This window comes from Triticum urartu, chromosome 1A (assembly GCF_056163025.1).
Source record: "Triticum urartu cultivar PI428250 chromosome 1A, HENAU_Tu73, whole genome shotgun sequence".
Taxonomy (NCBI): domain Eukaryota; kingdom Viridiplantae; phylum Streptophyta; class Magnoliopsida; order Poales; family Poaceae; genus Triticum; species Triticum urartu.
The window spans coordinates 518,483,096-518,496,710 of NC_141873.1; the positions used below are offsets into that span (position 1 = coordinate 518,483,096).

Genomic DNA, 13,615 nt, shown 5'->3' on the forward strand with positions numbered 1-13,615 from the left:
CGCGCTTCGCGATGAGCCTCGATGGTTTGGGCAGCGAAGACGGAGTAGCCCGGGAAGTAATCTGCAAGAAACAACAAGCAGCAGTCCAAGATAAGTCAAAAAACCCAGACGGCAAGGGACGGGGGAAGGCCGTGGAAAGCAGCTTACCGTCGATCCAGTCTTCAATCCGGCCGTAGCCTTCCTCCAGGCCTCGCCGGGTCTCGGACCAGGTCGCCGCCGCTATCTCATACTCCGCCAGCATGGCGGCTTCGCTCTCCTTCGCCGCCTGAAGGGCCGTTTTGTGGATCTCCTCTTGGTCGGCCAGCTTCTTCCAGGCTATCCCGTTCCTGGGCCAAGGCAGTGCACTCGGCCTCTTTGGCGAAAAGGGCGGCCTTCGCTTTGCCAAGCTCCTTCCTCAAGTCGGCGTTGGCCCCTGAAGACAAAGAAGAAGAAAAACCAATAAGAAGGGAGTCGTCAAGAAAGATTCGACCCGACTGCGCGGCAGTCGGCCCGAATCTCGGGGACTACACCCAGTGGGTGCGCTGGCGCGCCCCCACAGGAGACAAACAAACCAAGTACTTACTTCGGCTGTCGGCCAGGTCGTTGGTCCGCCGGCTCAGCTCTCGAGCCTGGGAGTCGAAGGCGGTAACACGAAGGTTGTGGTATTCCTGAAAGTTTAGAAAGAAAGCAAAGTAAGGTGGCCGTCGAGAAAGATCCGACCCGACTACGCAGCAGTCGGCCTGAATCTCGGGGACTACACCCAGTGGGTGCGCTGACGCGCCCCCACGGAAGAAATCAAGAAAGCAAAGCAGCCAAGAGCGAAGGACTTACCCGGACAGAGGTTCATGTCGACGAGAACTCTTGGTTGAGCTGCTGCAGCAGGGCGGCTTGAGCTCGTAGCCGGCTCCGGACCCCTTGAGCCACTGCTTCTAGCTCGCCGGTCCCCCCGATGGGAGTCCACTCGGACACGGCGGAGCTGGCCACCTCCAGATCTCCTGCCGGCTGGCCTGCGCCCGCGGCTCGGCGCAACTCCGGCGGAGCGGCGCCTCCTTCAGCACGCCGGCCCGTCGCCAGCTGCACCTTGAGGCCGGCCCGGCTCCCTGGCTCACCTCCGGCCGGCTCCTCCGGCGCCGCTGGCGATCGACTGCCTTGGCCCGCCCCGGTTGGCGCCGCAGGCGGCATTCTCCCGGCCAAGACCACGGGCTCCTCCTCCCTCTCCAACAGCGGCGGGTCTTGGATGATCTCCTCCGCCATGGGCAACGGGGTGTTGGGGGCCACGGCTCAGAGGGGAACGGCGAGCAGCGGAGGCTGGCTGCGCGAGCTTTCCGCCTCCGTCTCTGCAGGAGCCGCCTCCTTCTGGGCCTTGGCTACGGCTTCAGCCTGCCCCTTTGCCGCCTGGGCGGCCGCCTTCTCCGCCGCCTCGCGCTCCTCCCGCGCTTCGCGGGCGTTCCGCTCTGTGGCCTCCCTAAGATCGGCGCGGGGGTCCACGCGGCGGGAGCTCGAAGAACCTACAGCCGGCCCCACGACGGAGCCGCCTGGGCCCCGCTCGAGAGAAAGCGGCGCCCTGTCCAGCAAACGAAGAAAGCTAAGAGTGCATTTGAAGAAAAAAGAACAACGACGAGACTACGGCAAGCGGTTAAAAACTTACGCCGAGACCGCCTGGGGCTGTTTCACGGCTTTGCGGAAGCAGGCCGCCTTCGCGGCCGCCTCTTCTCGCTTCGTCGCCGCGGCGGAGGGCTTGGACTTCTTCGGCCGACTGCCGAAGAGGCCTAGAGCGGCCCAACGTTTCTGCGCGCCGCCGGCAGCCGGCGCGACGGACGAGCCGGGGCCCTGTTGGTCGGCCTCCGGCTGGCAGCGCGGAACGACTTCGGCTTCAAAGTCGTCCGGCCAGTCCTCGAAGCTCGCGGTGAACTTCGAGCCTCCGGGCTCGGCGCTGTCCCCCACGACGGCGTCTTCCATGGCGGCCGCCCCCAAGTCCAGGTCGTCAACATCATCCACCATGCGGTCGGGGACGTACTGGCGCTCGATCCCTGCCGCCCCGGCCGGTGGCGGGAGAAGAGGGTTCTGCACAGAGAGCCGGAAGGTCAGACGCCGGCCGTCGCGAAGCCGGCTGACGACGAAAAAGAGGATAAAGAGAGAAGCTTACCACGGGTGGAGGATTCGCGCGAGAGTACGGCGCCTTGCCGTACTGCCAGTCCCCGCTGAGTTTGCAATTGGCGATGTAGTTGACCATAAGCGCCACCTCCGCGTGGGGCATCTCCCATGTGCTGAGCCGGCTTGGGTCGAACCGGCCGCTCATCTGACACATCATGTGGGGCCGGCTCTGGAGAGGAAGGATCCGGCGCTCCACGAAGGCGGCCACCAAGTCGGCCCCACGCAGGCCTTCCGACTGAATGAGCACCCGAAGCCGGAAGATGGCGGCGTTCCCGGCCGGAGACAACGACCGGGATCGGAAGCTCCACGAGGGCTGCCTCCCAGCCGGCGGGCCGGCTACATCTCTGCCAGACCTTCACCGACTGGATCACGGGGATGGGCGGGAACGGATTGTTCTCGCTCGCCCTCCTCATGGCGATGAAGGCTCCGCAGGGGGCGGGCACGCCGGCGACGACCGTGCCGAGCTTGCTCTGGAAGAATTATCCCCAGAGCTCCAGCGTGGGGAGCATCCCCAAGAAGCCTTCGCAGAGGGAGACGAAGGCCGACAGCAGCATCACCGCATTGGGCGTGAGGTGATGCGGCTGGAGGTTGTAGAAGTCGAGGAAGGAACGAAGAAACCCGCTCGCCGGGAGGACGAAGCCACGCAGGCAGTGCGAGCGGAAGACGACCCGCTCGCCCTCCTCCGGCGCCGGCGAGATCTCCCTCCCGGGCGCCAGATGGACCTAAACGCGGTTGGCGCCGGGCAGGCGCCGGGTCTGGCGAAGGAACTCCACGTGATCTTCATGGACGTTGGAGCCGTCCCAAGAGCTTGACAATGCCATGGCGACGAGGTGGCGTGGAGACGCGACGGCGTCGAGGAGGAGGCTGCGGCGGCAGCGAGAGTAAGGAGACGAGAGTTAAGGAGGGACGGAGTGGGAGGGAGCGCGCGAGCCTCTGTCGCTCCCCCTCCTCCCCCTACTTATAGGCTCACGTGGCGGAGCCAAGGAGGCGTGGCGTGGGGAAGCGTGGGGGTCGATCGTGCCCACTTCCCATGCCCCGCGATTACCGACCCTTAATGGCGAGGCGAAAACTGCCTTGAGAAGGCGAGCGGCCCTGTGGGCCACGGGAGATCCGCGCCCGGACCGAGGCTCGCGAGTGGCGGGCCCGGGCCTGCGGCGGCGTCCCATCGCGCGCGTGCGCTCGCGGGATCCTGCCGCCACGTGGCCGCGAGAGGGCTCGTGGTCGGCACGCAGGCCCCCTCTCCTCCCGCCTACGCAGGGTTATCTGGAGTCGGCTTACGCCCGCGGAGCCGGCTCTTCGGGATAGGAAGCTGACCAAGCTTCTCATCCCCTTGTTCACCTCGGAGCTCGATCAGCTTCGGGGACTACTGTCGGAGTAAATAGCCATGGGTAGCCTAGCCGGCTTCCCCTGGCGCTTCTGCAAAAGTTGTGAGCCCGCCCGGCTCTCAAGAATCCAAGACATGGGGCCACCTTCCCCCCGCCGGCTGCGATCCAGGCCGGCTTTGGGAAGGCGGTCCAACTCCAACCTTCATGAGAGGGCCGACTCCAAGAAGCCGGCTATGAGAAAGCCGACTCCTTCAAGCCGGCTCCCCATAAAGTAGTCAAGACCGTACCCACAAAGTTTGCACCCACCTAACGGCGGTGCGATGGGGCATGGCTACAGAAGAGCCTGCCACCCCCGAATCCCGGAGCACGCCTGGCACAGTGCGCCGTACGAGGTAGGCATGACCCGTCCGGCGCAGCACTGTTGCCATGTTGACCCTGGCGTCACCCACGACGAGCCGCTAGCGTGGCCCACAGGCGGTGGGTCCCTTAAAGTAGAGAGACGGCCGAAGGCGGCCACGCTTCCAACCAGCCGGCCTGAGATGGAGCCGGCTCCCCGCGGCCGGCTTGCCGCCTCCCTCGAAGAAGACGCCCCATTAAGGAGACAAGACGCGGTAAGGCTACAGCGATCGCCCGGCAGGCGGCGGTACTGTAGCCGCGCTTACCACGATGAAGCTCACGTCAGCAAGATGAAGCCATAGTGACCAAGGAGTTGGCAGCCGGCGGGACCCACCAGCCGGCGGGCCCCAGCAGTCGGCGCAGAAGCCGGCGAGTGCAGTCACAGACGGCTGGGCCCCGCGCCCAGCCGGATTACCATTGTACCCCCGGGGGTAGGCCTATATAAACCCCCCGGGGCACCCATGCAAAGGGTTCGACCCCCTGCTAGTTCTAGACACCATACAAGGAGAGGAAGCAGGCTAGCCGTGCCCTCTCTTCCTCCTCCCCCCCCCAAAAAACAGCTCAAGGAGCGTTGTGTAGCTACTCGATTCATCTAGTGAGCATGCGGAGACCCCGCAGAGCAGCAGTAGGGGTGTTATCTCCTCGGAGAGCCCCGAAGCTGGGTAAGATCCGCCGGCGTGCATGTCTTCGCCTCATCCCGCTTCCAGGCACCGGCGACGTCTTACTGGTTCCCACAAAGATAAGCCACCCGTTGGCATATGTCGCACGTACCACCCGACAAGGTGGCTTCCGGGGGGCCCGGCAAGCCGCGCCTCACGGGTAAAACTTGCGAAGATGCTCAATGTTCCAGGAGTTACTCACCGGAACGGCATCTTCGGTCTCTAGGCGGACTACGCCGGGCCTGGTGACTCGTATTACCCGATAAGGGCCTTCCCACTTTGGCGTCAACTTGTTGGAATTCTTGGCCGATTGAATGCGCCGAAGGACAAGGTCGCCTTCCTCAAGGCTTCGGGCATGAACCTTGCGGCTATGGTAGCGGCGCAAGGCTTGCTGGTAGCGTGCTGCTATCACAGCCGCCCGAAGATGATCTTCCTCAAGGAGCATTACGTCATCTTGCCGCAGTTGCTCTTGCTCAAGCTCATCATAAGCGAGCACTCGAGGTGACCCGTATACGAGTTCAGTGGGGAGAACTGCTTCTGCCCTGTATACTAGGGCAAAGGGTGTCTGGCCGGTGGCTCGATTTGGCGTCGTCCTGATCGACCAAAGAACCGTTGGCAACTCATCAATCCAGCGCCTTCCACTCTTGTGCAGCCTGTCAAAGGTCTTGGTCCTTAGGCCTCACAGTACTTCAGCGTTTGCCCTCTCAGCTTGACCATTGCTTCGTGGGTGAGCAACCGAAGCGAAACAGACTTTGTTGCCGAGGTCTTGGATATATTGCATGAAGGTGCGGCTTGTGAACTGTGTGCCGTTGTCGGTGATGACCCTGTTGGGTACACCAAAACGGCACACTAGTCCCTTGAAGAACTTGACGGCTGACTGAGATGTGACCTTCCTCACTGCCTCCACCTCCGGCCACTTTGTGAACTTGTCGATTGCAACGTACAAGTACTCAAAGCCCCCGACAGCGTGGGGGAAAGGGCCCAGTATGTCGAGCCCCCAGACCGAGAGGGGCTAGGAGAGAGGAATGGTTTGAAGGGCTTGAGCTGGCTGATGAAGCTTCTTTGAATGGAACTGACACGCTTCACACCTGGTGACTAGTGTCGTCGCATCCTGGAGGGCGGTGGGCCAGAAGAAGCCTTGCCGAAATGCCTTGCCGGCAACGGCCCTTGACCCGATGTGGGATCCACATATGCCTCCGTGTATCTCCGCCAACAGCTCCAGTCCTTCCTCCCGAGGGATACACTTCAATTTCACACCGTTCAGCGTCTTTCTGTACAGGACGTCATCGACGAACTAGTACATGGTAGAGCAACGGGCTACTTTTTCTGCTTCTTCCTGCTCTTCAGGAAGTTCCCCTGTTTGGAGGAATCGGACGGTATGTTGTGCCCACGCTGGAGCCTGGGGCTCGACGGTGAGGACTAAAGGCATTTCCTCCGCTGTAGGAGCGGCTGTCTTGACGGCAAGAGCTTGACGCTCCGCCGGAGCTAGCCATCCCGTGGCGGGCTTAGTGTCCCCGGCAACATCCTTGCCGGCAGCTCCGGGGAGCTCGGCGGGAAAGTACTTGTCGGGTCCTGATTTCCTCCTCTTGTTCTGCTCTGTTGATGGATCAACGGATGGCTGAGTTAGCTGGAGCACAAAGGTACCTGGTTCCACAGGTAGCTTGAGGGCAGCGCGTTTTGACAGGTAATCGGAGATATCGTTCTCCGCTCGGGGAACATAATCAGCCTGTATACCGTCGAAACGCTCTTCCAGCTTTCTCACTTCATTGACGTAGGCCTTCATCAATGGGCTCTGGTAGTCCTTGTTGACTTGCTTGACGACGAGCTGCGAGTCGCCCCTGACGATGAGCTTCTTGATTCCGAGGTCCGCCGCGATCCTAAGACCGGCAAGCAGCCCTTCGTACTTTGCCGTATTGTTTGTTGACACCTCCCTGGGGAAGTGCATCTAGATCACGTACTTGAGGTGCTCTCCGGTGGGCGCGACAAGCAGTACGCCAGCCCCGGCGCCGTGTAAGGAGAAAGCTCCATCAAAGTACATGATCCAACTGCAACTTGCCTCCTTGCCGGGGAGAGTAGTCTCTTGGGCTTCTTCGTCAGGCGTTGCGGTCCACTCTGCAATGAACTCCGCCAGGACTCGGCTCTGAATCGTCGAAGTAATTTCAAACTTGAGGCCAAAGCTGGACAGCTCTAGTGCCCATTCCACAATTCTTCCCATTGCATCTGGATTGTGCAATATCCGTTGCAAAGGGAGGCGAGTGATGACAGTGATCTCGTGTGCCTGGAAGTAGTGACGCAGCTTCCTCGAGGCCATAAGAAGGCCGAAGAGCAGTTTCTGCACGCCGGAGTACCTTGATCTAGCTCCCTGCAGGAGGGAACTAACAAAGTAGACCGGGTGCTGCATCATTTTCTTCTTCGGCGGCACTTCGACTGGTTGTGTCATCTCTGCATTGGTGGTGTCGGGCTCTGTCGCTGCCATTACCTCGTCGTTAAACTCTCTCTGGGCCACTAGTGCGGCGCTGACCAGCTGGTTCGTTGCCGCCAGGTATAGCAGCAACGGCTCTTGTGGCCTAGGCACAACTAGTATTGGCGCGGAGGAGAGGTACTTCTTCAAATCTTGCAATGTTGCTTCGGCTTCTGGCGTCCACTCCATCGGGCCCGCCTTTTTCAGGATCTTGAAAAAGGGAAGGGCGCGCTCGGCAGACATGGAAATGAATCTGCCCATGGCGGCGACGCAACCAGCAAGCCGACGCACATCCTTGATTCACTTGGGTGCATCAATCTACTCTATAGCTTTGATCTTGTCCGGATTGGCCTCTATCCCACGCTGTGACACAAAGAACCCGAGAAGCTTGCCAGACGGGACGCCAAAGACGCACTTCTCAGGGTTCAGCTTGAGATTGATCTTGTGCAGGTTTGCAAATGTTTCTTGCAAATCCGGTATGAGGCTTGCCCTGTCCTTGGTTTTGACCACTAAAAGATGTCGGTGGGAACGACACCTATGGGATCACAAGAATTCCTACTATGGTTGCGGGGCACGGGGTCGTGAGAAGAGCGGATCAAACAGGTAGCACACGGTTCGTTTATCCAGGTTCGGGCCGCGAGGATGCGTAAAACCCTACTCCTCCTTTGGTGGATTGTATATCTGTGTTCTTGAGCTAGCTATGGGCGTGAGAAGCTCCAAAAAGCCGAATCCTCCTCCTGGTCTCCTCGGGCCTCCTTTTATAGGAAAGGGGTTGCCACAGTGGCACACAGGAGGTGGAAAGGGAACAGTGATGTGAGGTTATCCCTCGCATTACATGACAAGGCGCATTTAATGCGTCTTGCTCAGGTGTCCTTGCTTTATTGGGGACGGGGGAGAGCCCTGTCTCGTCCGTCGCCGCTCCCTCTCGTGTCGACACGCGCCCCGGCCAGCGGTGCCCGCAGTGCCATGTAGGCAGGCAGGCAGCTGAGGTGGCGCAGTGGTGGGTCTCCACGAAGATCCGCATGCCGCCATGCAGGTGCCTGCCCAGCTGGTTGGGTCGGCAGCTGCATGTGAACGGTGGTGGAGGTTTGACTGGCGTGGGCCTGATGGTGGCCCTATGGGTGTTCTTGGCAAGGGCCTTGCCGGGGCCTCAGCAAGGCTCTTGCCGTGGCGCCTGCTGTCATCCCCGGCAAGGCTCTTGCCGGGGGCCTTGTGGTCCTCCTTGGCTGGGATCCCACCAAGGATCATCATCTTCTAAAGGGTGTATCTGATCTTGAATGTCTTCACAAAGATCTGCATGCCACCACGAGGATGTCTCCCGAATCCTTGCCCCATGGGGGCAGTGGACTCAAGGGTGATTCACTCCGTAGGTGTGGGGCGAGCTGCCACGGCAAGGGTCTTGCCGGGTTTGCTAAAACCGCCTCCCGGCAAGGATCTTGCCGGGGGGTCCGCTTCGTCCCCTTTGCTCTTTGTGGTCTTGGTCTTGGCGCCGTTCTGCTTCTCCTAAGCTTCGGCCTTACCATGGCTCACCTCCCTTGCCTTGCTTAGTGTGGTGGTGACCGTGGTTCAGACTGCCCGTGCACAGTTATAGGGGAACAAAAAGTGTACCCCTCTTTTTGTACACCGACACGCCACGACGCTTTGTTTAGAACTGCACCAACAGAAAGCTCCACCGTTCAATGTAAACACGTATCTGGTTTGCGATTTAGAATCGTCCGGATCAGTGTCAAATCTTGCATCAACGTAATCATTTACGATGAGCTCTTTGTCACCTCAATAAACGAGAAACATATCCTTAGTCCTTTTTAGGTATTTCAGGATGTTCTTGACCGCTGTCCAGTGATCCACTCCTGGATTACTTTGGTACCTCCCTGCTAGACTTCTAGCAAGGCACACATCAGGTCTGGTACACAACATTGCATACATGATAGAGCCTGTGGCTGAAGCATAGGGAACATCTTTCATTTTCTCTCTATCTTCTGGAGTGGTCGGGCATTGAGTCTTACTCAACTTCACACCTTGTAACACAGGCAAGAACCCTTTGTTTGCTTGATCCATTTTGAACTTCTTCAAAACTTTGTCAAGGTATGTGCTTTGTGAAAGTCCAATTAAGTGTCTTGATCTATCTCTATAGATCTTGATGCCCAATATATAAGCAGCTTCACCGAGGTCTTTCATTGAAAAACTCTTATTCAAGTATCCCTTTATGCTATCCAGAAATTATATATCATTTCCAATCAACAATATGTCATCCACATATAATATTAGAAAAGCTATAGAGCTCCCACTCACTTTCTTGTAAATACAGGCTTCTTCAAAAGTCTGTACAAAACCAAATGCTTTCATCACACTATCAAAGCATTTATTCCAACTCCGAGAGGCTTGCACCAGTCCATAAATGGATCGCTGGAGCTTGCACACTTTGTTAGCTCCCTTTGGATCGACAAAACCTTCCGGTTGCATCATATACAACTCTTCTTCCAGATATCCATTAAGGAATGCAGTTTTGACATCCATTTGCCAAATTTCGTAATCATAAAATGCGGCAATTGCTAACATGATTCGGACAGACTTAAGCATCGCTACGGGTGAGAAGGTCTCATCGTTGACAATCCCTTAAACCTGTCGAAAACCTTTCGCAACAAGTCGAGCTTTATAGACAGTAACATTACCGTCAGCGTCAGTCTTCTTCTTGAAGATCCATTTATTCTCAATTGCTTGCCGATCATCGGGCAAGTCAACCAAAGTCCACACTTTGTTCTCATACATGGATCCCATCTCAGATTTCATGGCCTCAAGCCATTTCGTAGAATCTGGGCTCACCATCGCTTCTTCATAGTTCGTAGGTTCATCATGGTCTAGTAACATAACTTCCAAAACAGGATTACCGTACCACTCTGGTGCGGATCTTACTCTGGTTGACCTACGAGGTTCAGCAACAACTTGAATTGAAGTTTCATGATCATCATCATTATCTTCCTCACTAATTGGTGTAGGTGTCGCAGAAAGCGGTTTCTCTGATGAACTACTTTCCAATAAGGGAGCAGGTACAGTTACCTCATCAAGTTCTACTTTCCTCCCACTCACTTCTTTCGAGAGAAACTCCTTCTCTAGAAAAACTATGAATTTAGTAACAAAAGTCTTGCCTTCGGATCTGTGATAGAAGGTGTACCCAACAGTCTCCTTTGGGTATCCTATGAAGACACATTTCTCCGATTTGGATTCAAGCTTATCAGGTTGAAGCTTTTTCACATAAGCATCGCAGCCCCAAACTTTCAGAAACGACAACTTTGGTTTCTTGCCAAACCATAGTTCATAAGGCATCATCTCAATGGATTTCGATGGTGCCCTATTTAACGTGAATGCGGCTGTCTCTAAAGCATAACCCCAAAACGATAGCGGTAAATCAGTAAGAGACATCATAGATCGCACCATATCTAGTAAAGTACGATTACGACGTTCGGACACACCATTACGCTGTGGTGTTCCAGGTGGCGTGAGTTGCGAAACTATTCCGCATTGTTTCAAATGAAGACCAAACTCATAACTCAAATATTATCCTCCACGATCAGATCGTAGAAACTTTATTTTCTTGTTACGCTGATTTTAAACTTCACTATGAAATTCTTTGAACTTTTCAAACGTTTCAGACTTGTGTTTCATTAAGTAGATATACCCATATCTGCTTAAATCATATGTGATGGTGAGAAAATAATGATATCCGCCACGAGCCACAACATTCATCGGACCACATACATCTGTATGTATGATCTCCAACAAATCTGTTGCTCTCTCCATAGTACCGAAGAATGGCATTTTAGTCATCTTGCCCATGAGGCACGGTTCGCAAGTACCAAGTGATTCATAATCAAGTGGTTCCAAAAGTCCATCAGTATGGAGTTTCTTCATGCGCTTTACACCGATATGACCTAAACGACAGTGCCACAAATAAGTTGCACTACCATTATCAACTCTGCATCTTTTGGCCTCAATATTATGAATATGTGTATCACTACTATCGAGATTCAACAAAAATAGACCACTCTTCAAGGGTGCATGACCATAAAAGATATTACTCATATAAATAGAACAGCCATTATTCTTTGATTTAAATGGATAGCCGTCTCACATCAAACAAGATCCAGATATAATGTTCATGCTCAACACTGGCACCAAATAACAATTATTTAGGTCTAATACTAATCCCGCAGGTAGATGTAGAGGTAGTGTGCCGACTGTGATCACATCAACTTTGGAACCATTTTCCACGCTCATCGTCACCTCGTCCTTAGCCAATCTTTGCTTAATCCGTAGCCCATGTTTCGAGTTGCAAATATTACCAACAGAACCAGTATCAAATACCCAGGTGCTACTGCGAGCATTAGTAAGGTACACATCAATAACATGTATATCACATATACCTTTGTTCACCTTTCCATCCTTCTTATCCGCCAAATACTTGGGGCAGTTCCTCTTCCAGTGACCAGTCTGCTTGCAGTAGAAGCACTCAGTCTCAGGCTTAGGTCTAGACTTGGGTTTCTTCTCTTGAGCAGCAACTTGCTTGATGTTCTTCTTGAAGTTCCACTTCTTCTTCCCTTTGCCCTTTTTCTTCAAACGGGTGGTCTTATTGACCATCAACACTTGATGCTCCTTCTTGATTTCTACCTCCGCAGCCTTTAGCATTGCGAAGAGCTCGGGAATTGTCTTATCCATCCCTTTCATATTATAGTTCATCACGAAGCTCTTGTAGCTTGGTGGCAGTGATTGAAGAATTCTGTCAATGACGCTATCATCCGGAAGATTAACTGTCAGTTGAATCAAGTGATTGCAGTACCCAGACATCTTGAGTATATGCTCACTGACAGAACTATTCTCCTCCATCTTGTAGCTATAGAACTTATTGGAGACTTCATATCTCTCAATCCGGCCATTCTTTTGAAATATCAACTTCAACTCCTGGAACATCTCATATGCTCCATGGCATTCAAAACGTTGTTGTAGTCCCGGTTCTAAGCCATAAAGCATGGCACACTGAACTATCGAGTAGTCACCAACACGTGACTGCCATGCATTCACAATGTCTGTAGTTGCTGGTGCAGGTGGTACACCTAGTGGTGCTTCCACGACGTAACTTTTCTGTGCAGCAATGAGGATAATCCTCAAGTTACGGACCCAGGCCGTGTAATTGCTACCATCATCTTTCAACTTTGCTTTCTCAAGGAACGCATTAAAGTTCAACGGAACAATAGCACGGGCCATCTATCTACAATCAACATGGACAAGCAAGATACTATCAGGTACTAAGTTCATGATCAATTTAAGTTCAATTAATCATATTACTTAAGCACTCCCACTTAGATAGACATCCCTCTAATCCTCTAAGTGATCACGTGATCCATATCAACTAAACCATGCTCGATCATCACGTGAGATGGAGTAGTTTCAACGGTGAACATCACTATGTTGATCATATCTACTATATGATTCACGCTCGACCTTTCGGTCTTCGTGTTCCGAGGCCATATCTGTTATATGCTAGGCTCGTCAAGTTTAACCTGAGTATTCCGCGTGTGCAACTATTTTGCACCCGTTGTATTTGAACGTAGAGCCTATCACACCTGATCATCACGTGGTGTCTCAGCACGAAGAACTTTCACAACGGTGCATAATCAGGGAGAACACTTATAGTTTGATAATTTAGTGAGGGATCATCTTATAATGCTACCGTCAATCAAAGCAAGATAAGATGCATAAAAGATAAACATCACATGCAATCAATATAAGTAATATGATATGGCCATCATCATCTTGTGCTTGTGATCTCCATCTCCGAAGCACCGTCATGATCACCATCGTCACCGGTGCGACACCTTGATCTCCATCGTAGCATCATTGTCGTCTCGCCAATCTTATGCTTCTATGACTATCGCTACCGCTTAGTGATAAAGTAAAGCATTACAGGGCGATTGCATTGCATACAATAAAGCGACAACCATATGGCTCCTGCCAGTTGCCAATAACTCAGTTACAAAACATGATCATCTCGTACAATAAAATTTAGCATCATGTCTTGACCATATCACATCACAACATGCCCTACAAAAACAAGTTAGACGTCCTCTACTTTGTTGTTGCAAATTTTACGTGGATGCTACGGGCTTAGCAAGAACCGTTCTTACCTACACATCAAAACCACAACGATAGTTTGTCAAGTTAGTGTTGTTTTAACCTTCGCAAGGACCGGGCGTAGCCACACTCGGTTCAACTAAAGTTGGAGAAACTGACACCCGCCAGCCACCTGTGTGCAAAGCACGTCGGTAGAACCATTCTCGCGTAAGCATACGTGTAATGTCGGTCCGGGCCGCTTCATCCAACAAAACCGCCGAACCAAAGTATGAAATGCTGGTAAGCAGTATGACTTATATCACCCACAACTCACTTGTGTTCTACTCGTGCATATGACATCTACGCATAAAACCTGGCTCGGATGCAACTGTTGGGTAACGTATTAATTTCAAAAAAAATCCTACACACGCAAGATCATGGTGATGCATAGCAACGAGAGGGGAGAGTGTTGTCCACGTACCCTCGTAGACCGAAAGCAGAAGCGTTAGCACAACGCGGTTGATGTAGTCGTACGT

At 53.8% G+C, this 13,615-nt stretch overlaps 1 protein-coding gene across 1 annotated transcript; it reads right to left on the reverse strand.

Annotated features, from left to right (window-relative positions):
* Window positions 1-9,957: 9,957 nt before the first annotated feature.
* Window positions 9,958-12,233, reverse strand: LOC147992143 (uncharacterized). Its single transcript, XM_087538943.1, has 2 exons — window positions 11,337-12,233; window positions 9,958-9,999 (listed from the first exon to the last, which is right to left on the reverse strand). Exons 1-2 carry the CDS (start codon window positions 12,231-12,233, stop codon window positions 9,958-9,960), a joined length of 939 nt encoding a protein of 312 aa, XP_087395069.1.
* Between the last annotated feature and the right edge of the window lie 1,382 nt (window positions 12,234-13,615).